Source organism: Aethina tumida, chromosome 5, assembly GCF_024364675.1.
Source record: "Aethina tumida isolate Nest 87 chromosome 5, icAetTumi1.1, whole genome shotgun sequence".
In the NCBI taxonomy this organism is placed as follows: Eukaryota; Metazoa; Arthropoda; class Insecta; order Coleoptera; family Nitidulidae; genus Aethina; species Aethina tumida.
The window spans coordinates 28,815,630-28,833,776 of record NC_065439.1 but is presented as its reverse complement, the minus strand read 5'-3'; the positions used below and the strand labels follow the sequence as shown (position 1 = coordinate 28,833,776).

Here is an 18,147-nt window from a genome sequence, read left to right as displayed (position 1 = left end):
GTCTCTTCGCGTCCTTTACAAATATATTTCAAACACGATTACACTTGTACCACACACGTAAGTTATTCAAATGAAATTTGCAATCTTTAAAACTAATACATACTGTGTTATAAAGTACTATTAGAAAACTTTTTTTTTTTTTTATGACTTTTATGGTTAATTATTACTTATACATGCTTAATGTCTTATTAAAAGTAATGGAATATATAGACAATAAGGCATTTCCAAATGTTTGTATCGTACACACTAAAATAAAAAGAAAAACATGACTCTAACAAGAGTGAGAACGTAAATAGGTGAGAAAAAATCAGTAGCGAAAACAATTATGTAGATGTTTGTTTTCTATTTGTAACAATTTGTCAATAAATTATTTTGTATATATTTGTCATCAATAAAGTAACGGATGTGAAAATAACTACGTATTTTTGGAAAATATCAATTCATGATGTATTTTTTAATGAAATTTGTCAATTATCCAAAACGTTATTTATTAAATGAGTCTGTAATCAGAAAAATCACGATTCTCTAATAAAAGTCGATGTAGATATTTACAGTCAATGTTCGATTACTTAAATTACGATTGGTTCAACTTATTAGGAGTTTGATCAAATCTTTGTATGTATTAATCAAATGGGTGGGCGTGGAAAAGTTGTAATTAATAATAATGATGCAATAAATATCTTTGAGTTTTTAAATTGATCGTTTTAACTCAGGATACGTATAAAAAAAAAGAAAATTAAAGATACATTTATTGTTAAAAATTTATTTATTTCTTAAAATATGGTGGTGGTGGTGTTGGTGATACAATTGGAAATGAATAAATTAATAACTTCAATATAGATGAATAGAGGTCAAAAGCAAAAAACAAACTAAAAAAAAGATTTGTTTTAATCTAGAATTAACATATTTTAGGATGTTAATATTTTTTGGTTTCTTTCAAAACCTTTTCAAAGATAGATAGTAATAAAAAGTATCAAAAATCCTTATTCATATACAGTAATAATCAAAAGTAAAGCAATAACTTACTGAATTTAAATATAATTTTTATGATTTATTGAATGATCAAAAGTAAAATATTTAATTTCAGTTTATTTTTAGTAGTTTATATATACGGTGGTTAGTTAATACTAACTAAAATTAGAAAAAAATGTCTTTAAAACGAGGTTTGTCAAATGATCTTAAATATCCTATTATTTTTAAGTACAAATGAGAAATTAAACCAATTTTAATTGTTTTACAATTAAATTTAAATCAAAATATTGCATCAAGATTAACTCGAGCCTTTAACACCAGAGGAATTGTAGCAACACTTCCTAAGTTTGGACGACTGAGAAATTCACAATTTTGACTTTCGGACAATTATAAGACAGTTCAAGATTTTAAGATTAAATAATTACATTTGAGGTGTCTGTAAGTTAAAGCAAAATAATTCATATGAGAGAAAGCCCTCTAAAAAAAGGTTCAATTTAACAAAAAATAATCTAGTAGGTCTCGAGTTTACACGAAAACATTTAGATTGGTCTGACAAAAAGTAAAAAACCGTATGATGAAAGTAAACTTAATTTATTTTCGTCAGATGAAATTCTGAATATTAGATGTTTAGTCAACAAAATATTTGAACCTGAATATAGCAAGGGAACAATTAAATACGGTGGTGTGAAGTTCATTTTTTATGATTGAAATTGTTTCATTACTAATTAAATGCTACAGTTTTCTGAAGAAAACATGTCTTTGTCATGGATTTTTTAACACGATAATGATCTAAAACATACAGATATATTGGTAAAACACTTATTTACTTTTAATAATGTAAATCTTGAAGTGACTAGTCCAAATTACCGATTTAAATCTCATAAAAAATCTATGGAACATGATAGACCTTAAAATGAGAAGAGTTTACACAGACAAATTTCAAATGAATTGTTTAAAGCTATTAATATTATTTGGAATTTTGTTTCCATGCAAGAGATTGATAACCTTGTTTCTTTCTTGAAAAAAAAAGATGTCAAGAGGTAATGAAAAACAATGGATTTCCTACTAAATATTAATAAAAATTATTATTAACTTGGGTATTTTATTTTGTTGTTTTACTTTTGAATCCTTTATTTTTTAATATCACAATTGTCATCTTTTTTATTTAAAATAAATTATATATAGTTATGGTCACGATATAAAAATAAATATTGTTTCCAATTTTACAATCTAAATATATAAATGTGTAATATTTAGAATTTTTTTGTTGATTTATTTATGACCGGTATAGCACATTTCAACATAATCTAATTTTTTAAGCTTGTGTGATTTGGTTTCATTTTGTTTCTTAATTTTTTTGTGATTACTTCAAATTGCAGATACTGATATTTTTGTTCATTTTTTTCTTTTATTAACTTTTGCTTTGCCCATGCTATTCTCAATGCTTTTAATAATCTCGAACTTTTCCTTCACAGAAAATATGTACACCTAAATAAATACTGTAATTAATTTTATAAGCTAATTTAAATACATAAATGTATTTAGAATTTGTTTATGTACTCGTATGTGTAAAACATAATTGAGTGAATAATTTTATTAAAATATTTTGAAAATGTGAAATATTGAAATTTCGTTGTGTCGCGCATAAAGCTATAAATAATAATAGTAATAATAATAATAATAAATATTCGCGTATGGCACCTGTTCACAAACATTGCATTTTTGAATCGACGCATCGAACCGACAAACCGGTTTTCACACTCAAATACCTACATTACATTAAATAAATGATCGCTGATCATTCTTAAACATTCTTCGCTCTCGCTGAGAAGTCCTTCTGCTTTTCGCTCACAATAACAATAAAATAATAATTTGGACTGTTCCAGTCTCGAATGGGCCTTACTGAAAAATGGAATGCATAACTTTGTTTCCATCAATCACACATTCCTTCAATGTGGTTTTAAAAACGAACGTTTTATTTCAAATATGGAATTTTCAACGAACATTTCAATAATATTTATTGCTCTTTTAACTTCGATGTTTTAATTTGTAATTATTTTCAATCATTTGTATATTATTGATTATTTTGTTGTTTAAATACATACGTATATGTATTGTGTTTATATAATTATTTAAGTATATGTTTATTTTAATGTTTAAAAGGGAAAATATTATCCTTTTAAATAACAAGTCTTACAAACAAACGACTGATTTACACTGATAACGTTGTAATAAAGTGTGTTTGTGTTCGGTGCCAACAGGTGAAGCAAGCAGTACTTCGTGGCATCCGTCAGCGCCAGCGGCAGCGTAACGTCAGCGTCAGCGTCAGCGTCAGCGGCACGGCGAGCCGTTAGCGCGTCGGAGGCCGTGATCGTAAAGTGGGCGTGGCCCCGCCATGCCTCCTCCCACCTGTCAAAGTGACCGCGCGACGTTGCGCAGTCGAGGCCGCGGGATCGGGAGACGCGCGTGTGACGAGAGATGACATCGCGTCGCCCAAAACACCAGACAGAGACGGAGGGCCCGAAACAGGCGAACAGACGAACGGGCCGGCCGGCGGACGCCCGAGACGCCGGCGCCTCCGCACTCCGAGAGAACCTGACGAAACGTTGCGTCGATTGTCGTTCGGTCGCCGGAGTGGGGGCAACACCGCTCTGGCCGTTGTCACTCATTCAGTCTGCGGAGGCCCTGCGACACGGGAGGACGTCTCTGCCGATCTAACCTCACTCACTGTCTGTTCATTTGCATTTTCACGTGTGTGACCATCCGCCATCCGCAACGATGTATACGAGTCCGCTTGTGATGTAGTGCAGTGCCCCGTTGCTCCCCTTTTGCGAATTGCTCTGCGGAAACAGTGTTATGAACCTCTGAAGTGAAAGGCGTCAACATTCTGCACCGGCCGAGGAGAAGACTCCACTCCGATTGCGGCAAGATGACCAGACGCAAACAGAACTGTCCCAAACGGATGAAATGTAAGTGTCCGTCCCGTTCCTCCGTCTCTCTGTTTTGTTTTGTTTTGTTTTGTTCGCTTTCGGGGTTGTCTGGCTCCTCCTGCGCAGTCACCCCACGTTTCCGCGTGCTCTCCATGTGCCCGTCCGACTCGAGCCAAATTACCGCAATCCAATTCCAAATTCTTATTGATTACGTTCGTTGCGGTTTATCGTGTATCTTCAAATTTGAATGTTTGTTGACACAAACAAGTTTTTCCACTGCTAATAATACATGTGAATTAATGAAAACATCTTTTTGTTCTTTTTTGGTGAGTTTCATTGGAAGGGAAAATTGTTGTTTTGGTAATAAGTTAAGGTTAAAGATTTCCCGTTTATTTCACTCTTTATCGTTCTAAAAATAGAGTAAAAACATTCGCGCCAAAATATTTGATACAATTGTAATAGATATCTGTAGATAATATTTTTCGATAATTGGATTAGAATTTTGCAGTTAAAATAGATAAGAATTCGCGCCAAAAATATTTTTAGAAACTTGAGTTATTACAATATTAAAGTGTCATTCTATTTATCTGTGTCATAATTTTTGAGTTTATTTATACTTTTAAAAAGTATTAAAAATAGGAATAATTTCGTCAAAATTGTTACATAAACAATGACAATTTATACATTTTATAAGAAGAAATAAAATAACATATTTGATTGAAAAATAGAGTCAATCATTTTTGAGTCGATTCGAATCGTGTCGCAAAAGTTTCTGGTTACGTCATTGACCTGTTATGGATCCTCTTTACAACAATGGAAATGGGTTGATAGAGAACAACTACTTACCATTAAAATGCCATATTTATCTATTTAGAAATGCACGAGTGTGCATTTATTTGTTTGCACATTACGTCTGCCTACGTGGCTCATATATTGTTGAGAAATTCCCCTCGTTAACGCCGCAGACCGATTTTAAATATTCTATTTCAATTAGAGAATTACGGAATTGAGATATCCGAACCACCGAACAATGTTATATGTGCCATAAATTAGGAGCAAATGTGCCGCGCTGAACAAATTTACAAACATTAATTGACTCCGGTTTGCATAAGATTATGCTGCGCAGTAAACAATCCACTGTTGTCCTATAATAAAACCATTAAAGTAACAAAAGTTTGGCCGCAAAGCTGTTAAAGGCGAAGAACGTCATCGATCCACTCTTACTTTCCGATGGATGGTCTCGTGGTCCATAAAATCTTTTATTAGCACATAATGGCGGGTCACGTGATTCCCCAAATGACGGGTCATGTGTGTACCGTATCATTTTCGAAATTGGCCGCGCTTTGATTTTATGTCGTTATTAAATCGGAAAGGAATCGTGTCCCGATGATCATGATCATGATGATGATGATGATGATGATGAGGAACATGGCGTCGTTTAGCCGGCATTTTTTTAAATTGGTTTTACGGTTGAGTTCCGTAATTATTGGTCAGGGCAGAAGAAGAAGAAGTGTAAAGTTTCTTTCCGAGTTAATCGTGGTCTGCAGTAAAGTTTTAAATTTAGTTCGCCGACACATGTTTGGGTCCCATATTGAACACATGTAATCCATAAATCTGCCGTGTCGCGGTTTTGATATGTGGCTGTATCAACGAAAATAGTCGATGGCTCAAAAATTAACAATTTCGAGTGCAAACCGACCAATTCCAGAGAGGTGAGGCGATTCCAAGATTCTGCTAATGCCCGTTCAACATGCAAAAACTCTATTATCGGTGGATTTTTAAACCTCCGCAATAAATAATCCGTATTAGTCGGTCGTTCCGGTTCCATTATATTCCATTATAAACTTAACAATAAAGCACATGAAAAGTTATTAAAAATAGAGTCGCAGCGTTGGCACAATAAAAACAACGATAAATCAAAGCCATTTCCTAAATAGCACTCCGCCCGACCTGATATATATTTATTTATATTCACATCTACACGGATTTAAAACATTGCTGTTCCTCCAATTTATTTCGTGGACACTCACTCAATCTCTTCTTTTTCATCGCGATTATAAAACAATAATAACAACAAATTACTTGTCGCTCCAATGTTTTAATTGTTTCACCGCAAACATGACTAATACAGGAATCTTATTCACGTTTAAATATTTAAAGATATCGTTAAAAACAATGCCACATTATTAAGAAATGTTTCAATTATCTACGATATTATTCATTTGAAATTTATGGAGAATGGGAAAAGGTTTGATTTTTATTCCACTCGATTTGAACTATTTTTCTAATTTATAATGATTAAGATTTTATTTTTGGATTTTAACATTCTACATATAATTGGTTATATCATGTTATTAAATCCAATAGTTTTTGATTTAGTTTTTTCAAAAGAATCTGACAGATTCATGATCTTACTAAAATACCTGTAAAGCTATCAATTTTGAAGTTGGAAAGTTTATTTTTGGCATAGACTTTAACCAATGTTTGGCCAATAAGAATCTTTTATTAATTCTTTTAAATTTTATTCAGAGTTGTCATTATTTTCGTTTAATTTAGTGCATCTTAAAACATGAATAATTCTGTTGTTTTTAATGTGTATTTTTTAGTATAATTAAATTATTAAGAAAAATAAATATTATATGATAATTGTTTATCAATCAATGGATTTTTAATTTTCAAATTAGTTCTGTTAATATATACATGGTGTTCCGTTGAAAATAATAATGTTAATAATGTTTAAGATGAATAAAGTTAATCGCAAGTCACTCATTTGAAATTGTTTGTTCATTAAAAGTACACAGATAATTTGTTAGTGACATCAGTATAAAAGGACTCCTCGTCGAAGGAGTGATTAAAGAAATTTGAAAAGTTGAAATAGAGACAGAAAGCAGAGTGGAGCACTGTGGACGGGCAGTGTTAGGTTTGGTTGGCGTTTGCGATTATTGAAATTTGTCAGATGCAGCGGTTTCCGGGCAGTCACTTCCAGGACGTCGGAGGACGGTGTGTAGAGACGCGGTTCGAGACCGCGTGCTCCGGGTCGATAGCACGATAGCACGATGCGTGAGAGAGTGTACTCTCTCTCGAACACCCGCCGCCTCCCACAGCTCACCCCATTCATTCACTCCGCTCCGGAATCCCCAACTAAAGCGACCCATTCATGACCCCGTTTTCGGTGCCGCGTCTTGCTCTTGGCCTGCCGGGATTCCCCCGAATTCCTCCTTCCAGACGAACGAAAAACGGTAAATTACACAGTCATCAATTACACGGCGCATACGTGGAAAGGGGTTGCGGCCAGTTATTATTTAATAGTTTGGTTGTCGCACGCCACCGACTTTCCCGCGAAAGCTCATCAATCATCCCGGACGGATTGTCTCTGTCCGACCTGAAAATCGTACGGTCATCGTCGTTTCGATTATTTTAACAAGTATTAGACAGATTTAAAAGAAGACACTGTTCCGTTTGTGGTGTATAATGTTCCCATACACACGTATTTGTCTTTGGTGCGAAACGACGGCGTGAAACTCCCAACAAACTCCATTCACGTCTCCGGGAAGGGAAGACAAGACGGCTGTGCTAACAAACGCACATTTGTAAGTCATGAACAATTTTATTGCTCGCCCAGTTTCAGCCACTTCGCTCTCTGTGTTTGTTTATTACCTGTGCGGCGGCCTCTTTGATTAATAAGTGGCTCGACTTGCACTTGCTCTCGACTGCTGCTTTTCATTCTTCCGAAAAGATGATTGTGGGCCCCATTCACGCGCATTATTGCCCATACGCCACATCTCCATATCAATGGGCCTCTCCGCTCCAAGGACAAGTGCTTGACAAATTATTCGGATTCACCCCTGATTTTTCGAGGCGTCTAATGGATTTATAATGGTCTGTTTATATAGTATTAACAGTTGCGGTCGCGCCTTCATAAATAAATTGGCGCAGTGTTGTTTCGGAATTATAAATGTAACGCAGTCGATAATTAACACGCATCAATCATTGTTCGTGTTCGTTGCAGCGATGGCGGAAAAGCAGAAAACACGCGGAGATTGCACGGGAGATATGGGCAATTTTTTGCAGGCATCGGAAACCTGTTCCTGTTGCTGTTGTTGGAGGTGGAGTGAGTGCAGTGACGGACAAATCTTTGCCTGTTGACTTTACCCGCACTCGGCAATTGTTTCTTCCCCCATTAGCCCACGACGAAAACTGGTTTATAATGTTGCGTCGGAGTGCGAGGAGGCAATTCCTCAGTCAGGCCAAGTGCCAATTAACAGCGGATGTCGCCCGCGGCGATCGAACGTCACCTAACACTTAATTCGAGATTTGAGAAACTGGTAAAGTGTGTGTATAAATCTCCCCGTCCCGTTTCACATTAGATAACGTCTCTTTAATTAAAGGGGAATTTTTGAATTAATTGTGGAGCCGGTGACAAAGAAACGGAGGCCCACAAAAATTTATTGCCCATAAAACCTCATTTCCTGTATGTTATACTTGTAATAAATCCACGAATTGACGGTTTTGTCAGATACATTGATTGGAAACACAAAAAACAAGTGTTTTAATTTAAATAATGTTAATTAGAAGGGCACATTCGCAGAGTGCGGACGTCGAAACGTCGAAATGCACTTCTGTCAGGTCAGTGGCGGGCGGCATAGCGTCGCACCGGGCCGTGGGTCTTTGTGCACCGCTGCCGCCGCCGCCGCCGCCCGCCGCCCCCCTCGCGAATACCATCCCCCACATCTCGGAGAGTCGGAGAGTCGGAGAGCTGTCCGTCTCCCGTCAGCGTCAGCGTCACGCCGTCGATCGATCAGTCTGTGGCTCAAAGCAATGCACGCTCAGGTCAAAAGACGTCTGCCCGGGCAACGACAACACCCTGCAACGGGTCGGACGCCGACCGCCCGCCGCCCCCCACGGCCTCCCTCACTCGCTCACACAACGTGACGGACGGACAAGCAGTGTCACAGGACATTTCAATCTCCTGCCAGGCTCCCCCGTCCGACAGAGACATCTTTGATGTTTTAATTAGTTTTCTTCCGCGTCCATTGTCCCGGTATAATTGAAATCAACGTCAACACCACTTCAAACATCCATACGCCGTTTAATCCTGCTGCTGCTGCTCCTGCTGCTCCTGCTGCACTTTTATTTCACCTGTTCGATCCGGGTAAACGCATGATAAGTGGCACCGCACGTAATCCGGCGATTATGTTGCAAATCCTCCCGAGTCGGCCGAGAGAGAGTCGAAACGGGTTGTGTCGTACCGGAATCCGCCTTCCTCCTCGACCGGTTCGCGTCGAGCGATAAAGAGGAGCACTTGTAAATAAGAAGATAAACAAGCGGCGCGTCTCGAGGAGGCGAGGAGGCAGGCAGGAGGGACGGGGGAGCGGCGGGAGAAATGGACAGGCAACGATCTGCTCATTATGTCAGGTTTTTGTATTAAACCGGCAGTGGCCGCAGGCCAAACTCGTATGTTATGACAATAGCGTTTACGCGCTTCCATAACGACTGTATTTACTTAAACAGATCATCGGCTCTCTCCTCTCTCCTCTCCCTCTCCGCTCACTTTGCTGCGTACCGGTTTCTCTGCCGACTACTTTGGACATTTTTTCGAAAAAATCATATTCTGAACGACTTTCAAAATCTAAATTTCATACTAAAGCTACAGTAGTTTCTACAGATTCATCGTCTAATTAAATTGTCTAACATATAAGAAGTATAATGTACACATTTTATTGATTCGGCTAAAACACATTACTTTATTATCGAATATTACGTATTATTTTTATTCCGGTTATAAAGTACAATATTTAGTAACCAAATTCTGGTTATGAAGTATGAGTAATCGTTAAAACCGTAATATTAGTCGGATCTTTCCCAATTTCTTAATAATTGTTTGCAAGCTTTTTAATGAACTAAGAAGATGGACTAAAAATATTTTTTATATGATTGATAAACTGTGAAAAAAATATTAAAAATTATTAAAAGCATTGAAAATAGCATTGGCAAAGAAGAAATCAAATCAAAATTAAAATCTTTTGTAATCCAATATATAATTTTAGTCATAAATAAAACAATAAATTTATTTTTAAAAAAATTATTTTAAATATTATATATTTATGTATATATAAATTAGTACATGAAATTAAAACAATATTTATACTTACCTTTTATCAATTATCTATAACTAATTTAAAATAAAAAAGATAAGCATCACAGTATTATGAAATAAAATAAAAAGTCATCAAAATAAAATACATAATTTTTAATATTTTTTTATTATTATTTAATAGTGTATCTATTATTTTTCTTGTCTCTTAATATCTGCTTTTCGTGATAGAAACAAGGTTTTCAATCTTTGTTTAGAAACACAATTTCAAATAACCTTAATAGGCTTAAACAATTTATTGAGTTTTCAAATTGTATGTTTCATACATTTAATTCATCGAATTTCATCTGATGAAAATAAATTAAATTTAGTTTGCATATAATATTTTTATTGTATTTAGTACTTCTAGAGAGTATTTTTATTTGAAATTTAGTGTACTCCTAATAAATGAGGTGAGATATCCTATACAATTATTTCTATAAATATCACAAGTTGAGTATGACGAACTCCAACAATAAAAGTAAACATTTTGAAAGGGTTTCCTCTAAATTCATCAACTTTCCAATTCCGAGAGTCGATAAATTCCTTCGACGCGGTTCACACATCAATCCTCTGTTACACCTAATCAATTCCACGTTGTTTTATGGGCATTTCCACTACTTCAGAATCTCCCAAACGAATTAATAGAGGAGGAGGACCGTTTATTTAAATGTATTCAATAATGCCGAGGTCCGGATGTTTTATGGGACATCTGTGTCATATTTCTAGATTTAAACGTGACATCCACTTGGAAATCACACAATACTCGTTTTTAATTATAATGTTCGACTGATAGATTTATTGCGGAGCCACATAATTTAAGACGGAGAAATGTTAATGTCGGATACATAAATAGGCGGCTGCGACATTCGGATTCTGTCGCAACCGTTCCGAATTGTCAGTGTCGCTTCTAGAAATCAATGAGTTACTATGATCATCTGCTGATCAAGTGATCAGCAAATCGGGGTGGGGGTTAAAGAGGCACATCTACAATACAATAAATTCGTCGGTTTTGATGTTTGAAGGACGTTCATAAATAATATGTCCAAAACAAGTTGTTAATTGTGACATTTGCTTCGGCAATAAGAAGAATTAATTACCACCGTGCAATTAATTAATCCGAATGAAATAAATCGAATGATGTAATTCGTCTGCTAACAAGCCAGTGTCGTTATAAATTTTATATTTCGGAAAAACTTAATAATTTATTGTCAACTATAGTTGGAAAATTCATTAACATAAAATAATGCAATCACATTTGTCATTATCTGACGCTTAACAACCGATGTGTGTGTGTTGGTTTGGGCAGGAATCCGATAAGTGGCCGAACGCGGCCGAAGCATTATACTATTTAAATTATTGGACGTGGGGCCCATACATCAGTCCTCAGAGCTCAGAACGCAGCGTGAGGATCCCAAACGAAAAAGAAACGGCTCTATAAAATACTTAAAATGTTGCTGTCTCTCCGCCACATCAAATAAATTATATTTAGTGTCGTCTTTATTGTAAATACGGGGGGACCTTTGTGTCTATGTGTGTGTGTGTGTGTGTACGTGAATATTTCGAATCGATACGAGAGACCAGACTAAATAAATAAGGACGGTTTAATTACAACATTTATATTCCCTTGTTAATCTCCTTTTCGAGCGCGACGATTCATTATTATTTATACAAGTCGTCGATCCGAACTCTTTTTCCCCGCTAATTAAACAATTCATTTTTTTATGTACATGACTATAACAATTTCCAATTAATCTTCAAAAATTATACAAAGGGCTAGTTTATATTCAAGTTTTTAATAAATTTTGGTTAAATAGGAAAATCTATTTTTTCTTAATTTTCTTAATTTTCAAAATTGTTTCTATATTATATAATTCGAGGTATAACAATCATTCAATTTTGAAAATAAATTAATGTTGTATTAGAAGTAACAGAAATCACACAATTAAATTCACTTTGAATTTTAAGTAAGGATTGAAGAATTATGAAATTATATATTTTTCAATGGTTAACCATAATTTAGTTTTTTGATAATTTTTATGACTTATATAATATTATATTATTTATATATCATTTCTTTTGTTCTGTACCCAAAGTCATGTTATCAATGTTTTATGGATTTTATTTTTACAAAAATTCTGAAAAATATTGAAAGATATATTATTTTTATATCATCATCATTTATCAGAGTAAACTAAATTTTGTAATATCTATTATTTCCAGCACAGTTTATAAATTTTGAAAATCGATTTCTGTCTGAAAAATCATTATCATTTAAACTTAATGATTAATCTTGAAATTATATAGATAAAAATTGTACAATGTGTATTTATCTTTCACCATAATGTTTGTTTAGGTAAGTCAATCAATTATATCTTAAAAATATTGAACAGATTTTGAAATAAAAATTTCAAATAGTCTTTTTCTACTTTATTTTAAAATTTCAAATGTGATTTTCAAGTTTAATGTACCAAAACTTGTAGAAAAATAACATAGTTTGTTTTTCCAGTTTATAAATTGTAATTTATATAAATTGTTTTATTGGGGGAAATGAATAGAAGTAACAGCAAAATCGATAGGCCGATTACATTATTGTTGATGACAGCCACAGAATCAATACGAAAATAATTTGCCACACATCACCCAAATTCTTAGTTGTTTCGTCGTTTATCGCATAAATTGGAAAATTAGCAATGATTTCGATGTGTTTGTAAAATCTGTGCGGATTTTACGATGCAGTATTCATTTATAGAGTCGACGAGCTTTTCAAAACCCGAAGTGTACCTACTCAATTCAACTTGGCTCGTAAAATATTTTATGGCGTATTCAATTTTATTTACTTTACGGCTTTTATTGCACTTTCACCCGCGTCATTTGTTTGTTTTTTGCGTTTCCCAAATAACGCCCTTCAAAAAAGTGTTTATGATTAATTTCCACATTTGCTCCGGTGAATTAAGCAGAGCAAGCAATAAAGGCGACGACGGTCCATAAACCAGTCCCGATAATGTGACGGTCGCGGACAACGGACTCTTCAGAATCGGTCCTTGTCCGCGCTGTGTGAATTTATGCGTCTTCCTACGCGTGGCCCACAAGAACACACTCTCCACTCGGTCCGGGGTTATCGATGGTCCGAAGTCGGACATGCTCTCGAGGGCGATATTGCCACGGAATCGTCGTAAATACCGCGGTCTTATTACCGGCCGGCTTCCACATTGACACTCGCACCAATAATGTTATCGTCGATATGGACATACCGAACATAAAGAAGTTTGTTCTCTCTGTGGGCCGAACACTCCGTCGCCCAACTATCTTCTGCTCGTCCTTTCGGCCCCGTATGGTAATTGGAGCACAATTATGCGGCATATGTCTCTATTATCGGGACACTCGGACCTTGTTCGCTGTCTCAGGTGCGACTGATTTACCGCGTCCCGACTCCTCTCTGTCCGTCCGTCCGTATGTATGTCCGTGTAGTCCGCGGTGACGGACGGCGTGACGTTTCCACCTTCTCTTCCCCGAACATTGCACTACATTATACAAGACGTATGTTCCGCATCACCTTGGCTGATTTACGGTCCCTCCATGTGTGTGTGTGTGTGGACATGTTCCCCAATTTCAGTCCAATCGATAAATTAATGGCACCGCGGAATAAAGAGGAGAAATGTTTTATTGGTGACGTCGTCGCGACATTGATTGAAGTTTTCATAATGACGGACAGAAAGCGTCAATATTGGCTTCAGTCAGAGAGAGAGATTCACTCCCGACCCCCGACCCGTGCCATTATAATACACACAGACAAAAGGTTATCGGGGAAAATTGTGTAAATGGAAATCAATAAAGCTTTTCGTTCGGGACGGCATTAAATGTAAAAGAGAACTATAATTATTTTATTTCGCATTAGGCAAACGAGCCAATTGTCCCAGAGAGTTGCCAGAGTTGTGTCTGTGTGTTTGACGATGGGAAAGAACGACAAATGGTTAAGCAAAACAGAACATTAAAAAGTCCCAATTACCATAATTAACACATCTAAAAGCAGATAATTATGACGAAATGATCGATTTCTAAAAGAGACCAGTGAGAGGAAAGCATCGAGTGGCAAATGGTGAATTTATGTATCAATTAAATTGATTTATAAATCATTAGACTCCGGAATTGGTTAACAACATTCTTCCGCGGTGGATTTTTCATTGGGGACCCGCTTCGATTTAATTGATCCACAAAAACTAACCTAACTTAACTATTTTATTATAATTAGTCGGGGTGGACACACAAATAATTGGCATGGATTCAAGTAAAAAACGAATATAATCAAGACAGAGAGAGATTCAACCAAAATGTGAACTCATGAATAATGAATAGAGCCGCAGTCGCCCTTAATAACTTTGTTGCCGATAATAATAATTCGTTAATTAATATAAATATAAAGTTTTTATTAATATTTATGTGTTTCGCAGCGACTGATTGACGTTATTAATACAATTGAATATATAAATTTGTGTGATATATCGCACACGTATAATTTAAACTATTATAATTATTAATTTGACGATAAAATTATTTAAATTGATGAGAATAATGAGTGTTAATTTTATCTGCATACTAATAATTGCTAATTATATTTTGCATTATTGAAAATATGGTATAATACGTAGAAATAATTGATGCGCGATGATTCATTTCCAGTTCTAAACATATTTATTTATATTTTAATCAAATTTACAGAAATATTTATCGTCGTCTACATTAAACTTTTGCACGATAATTAATCAATATTTTCAGCCATATTTATTAGATAATTTACAATTCAATTATACATATAAATCCGCAATAATTACATTTTGTTTGGTGATAATGTGCCGCCATCGGTTAATCGATAAAACATGCGGATTTATGTTTACGCCGTATTCAAAAAGGCCGAACCTTCAAATTAGACGGAGAGAGGAAGAAGGAGCACGATCCCAATTTATCCCGATAGGTGCTTACGAATGGACTACGTGTCGGAGAAGGCGTCGAGGGAAGAGGTTTGATGGGTCCGGGACTCGATAAATGTTAATACCTCAATATGCAGTATATTTGCCGAGGATAGAGAGGCGGTGTCAAACGCCGCAGTCGCCGCCGCCGCCGCCGCCGCCGTCTTCGCCAGTTCATTAGATTCGTGTATCGACTTTCGGACCTGCGACGTATCAACAGTAAAGTGAATCACTCTGTGCATGAGTCGGAGTCGTCAATCAGTCGTCACAGTCGGATCAATTCCGCGTTGGTTCGTTCGTTCGGTAATCCCGTATGAACTGTATTGAAAATGAACGACCGTCCATCGATTCCCCATTATTGGGCCCGTTACGCGGCAGCGACACAAAGAATTGCACGAATTATAATCCAATTGTGTCCGACCGAAATAATAAATTACCTCACATTACACGCCATTACAATATATAATGATACTATTATTCCATAAAATTTTATTATTGCGGCTAAAAAATAGTTTCCATTTTGCCGTTTCCGCTCTCGCTTTATTGAAAAACCCTTTGCTGACTGATGGAAGACCGCACCAGCCCATCGGCGTCCGGGAAGAACGAAGAACGCCGTAACTCCACCTCCCATTCAACACCGGAGCCAATCGTCCAAGTGAACTCGCGCTCTAATCGCACCAATCGACCGATGCTGATGCTGACTGACCAAACAGTAAACACTCGGTCAGTGCGGAGACACTCTTTTTGTTGTGCACTTTTGGAATTCCGCGAGTCGCGTCCCTTTCTTCTCGGACTCGATGTAAGTACCTAACAGGTTCTGATTCCAAGCAATCCCAAGCTCTTATGTTGTCCCATTTTCTGCCTAATCAATTTCCGTGGATGCGTCCCAGAATCCACACCACCACATTCGACTCGGGTGGTGCGTTAAAAATCGCACAGAGCAATGAATAACGACGCAGCGACGAAATTAATTTGAGGTTAAACATTATTTTGTGCGATCCGACTAAAAATCAATATTGACGTGTACACATAAATTGCACCTTCAACTGTCACTCGTAAATCGTTTCATGCTAATTTTATGTCTGCCGTTCTTTTATTTTCCACTTTTTTCAACTTGAACATTGTAAACAATATTCGGAATTTTAATAAATATCCGACTGACAATACGTAATAATTTATTTTTAATGCTTTTTTCAGTTTATCGAGCAAATAAATAAAATAAACTCATTTATTAATGACAGCCAACTACGATGATTTACACGTATGACAACAGACCAGACTACTAGATTCGAATATCGTAAATTTTTGATAGATGTTCTTTATTGTTATTTAAAATACAAGTTTTTAATTAAAAAATGTTCATTGAAATTTATGGATTGTTTGAAAGGTTTATTTAAACAAATTTATTTGCGTCGACTGAATTAAAGGGGGGTTTCGTTGAATTTTTCCGATAGATTCTAATCGGCCGTCCCGTCCGACTGACGGTTAACGGCGGACACTCGTGAGAGTGCGGCGAGAGCATGAAAATTATCTGCGTCCGTTTAACTGGACGACACTATTTATCTCCGCACGTGTCAAAAGTATTATTTAGTCTCAGAATATAAAATATAACGAACGAACGAACGAACGAACGAACAACCATTATCGGGAGCAGAAGAAGAAACAATGCATTGGTGACGGGCGACGGGCGATGGGCCGCTGTTTCGCACTGACGTCTATCGACTCTGCCATTGTTGGGGTTCGCTGCTTGCTTGCTACTCTGCTGCTGCTGTTGATATTTTTAGAAAACCTAGTTTGTTTGAAAAAATGCATATTCTCTCCCCTCCCCTAAGCCGCCGGTCAACGATACAATCGACAATCGCACACCGGTGCGGTCCTAACTTGAACTTACGATGCGGCAACTACCGAGTTACGATCTCCGATTCTTAATAAATCATGCGCCGCATTCTGATTTAAGAACGGTGAGATGTATGGCCGCGATACGTATCGAAAGGATAATACAAAATTTCAATTTGTTTCTTAATTATTTTAAAAACGGACCTGTTTCGGTCCAACGGCAGTAACAGCAACTGTGTTGTTGCAGTGTGCACATTTAAATGTTATTTTATTTGATTGACGGTTTGTCGATTCCACTGATTTGTTTTATTTCGTTCTGAAAATGTTATTCAAATGACATATTTTAATTGTAATTTAAATTAATAATACCCACTTCAATCACACGTTCCAATTGAAATTGTTGTCGGTTCGCTGTGATTTCAAACTGACAATTTTATTTTATCCTTTATTCTGCATTGATCACAGACACACACTCGATATTAATCGTACTCCACACCCGTATTTGAATTCGTCTTGCGGTCTCCCAATTAGCGCGAGTGTCGTCGTGTTTCTTGCGCGGTCGGCGGTGGACGCAGCGGCGACGTCGTCGATTTGGCGGGGCCCCCGAGATGCCGGTCCCCATGCATCACTCACTTGACACCCGGTGCCCCATATATCACGAACGACCGACTGTTCAGGCCGTGTCGGAGTGTCGCCGGCCCCTTTCCCCGTTCCTCGACGGCCGCTCAGTCGCTCAGTCGCTCAGTCGCTCAGTCGCTCACCGCTCACTATTTGCATACGGCGACACACCAGACAACCTTTTTTATCTCGAGATTTATTGGCCGACACAAGTTGGCTCTCAGCCGGACCGGCGATTAGCACCTAACCCGATCGATTCACTTACCAATATCGCTCTTCTTTGTAAATATTCGTTTCGTCGGTGCGCAAACGGACCAACAATTACGTTTCACATTCAATTACTTCCTTTGAATTTGAAAACTGGTTCTTGGCTTTCTTTGAGCTCAAACAGGCAGATTATTAATTCCAAATGAGAATTGTATTTCATCTTATTCCGCGAGTGGAGAATAAAAAAAACAAATTGGTCTTGAGCAAACAAGAAAGCAGTGTATTTAGTCGGTCTCTCTACGAAAGCTGTGTGCTGGTGGAGTGAGGTAGGAAGGGGCCCCGTTTCACGCCACATCACAATGAGTGACAGGAATCGAGATTTATTGCTCGTTTACTTTACTAATAATTCATTTTTCGGGAAAGAACTTTTGACACAAATAGAACAAAGGATCGCATCGGGTGCCGGTTCTGCACAAATTTCGCC

At 36.7% G+C, this 18,147-nt stretch overlaps 1 protein-coding gene across 1 annotated transcript in view; it reads left to right on the top strand.

The window, feature by feature from the left end:
- The window catches only part of LOC109607463 (protein tiptop-like), a 78,486-nt gene that overhangs the window by 21,011 nt on the left and 39,328 nt on the right, over nt 1-18,147 (top strand). Inside the window, exon 3 of the mRNA XM_049968076.1 lies at nt 3,234-3,941. Coding sequence (XP_049824033.1) covers nt 3,902-3,941 — 40 coding nt within the window. The 5' untranslated portion in view covers nt 3,234-3,901. The remainder of the gene's footprint in view (nt 1-3,233; nt 3,942-18,147) is intronic.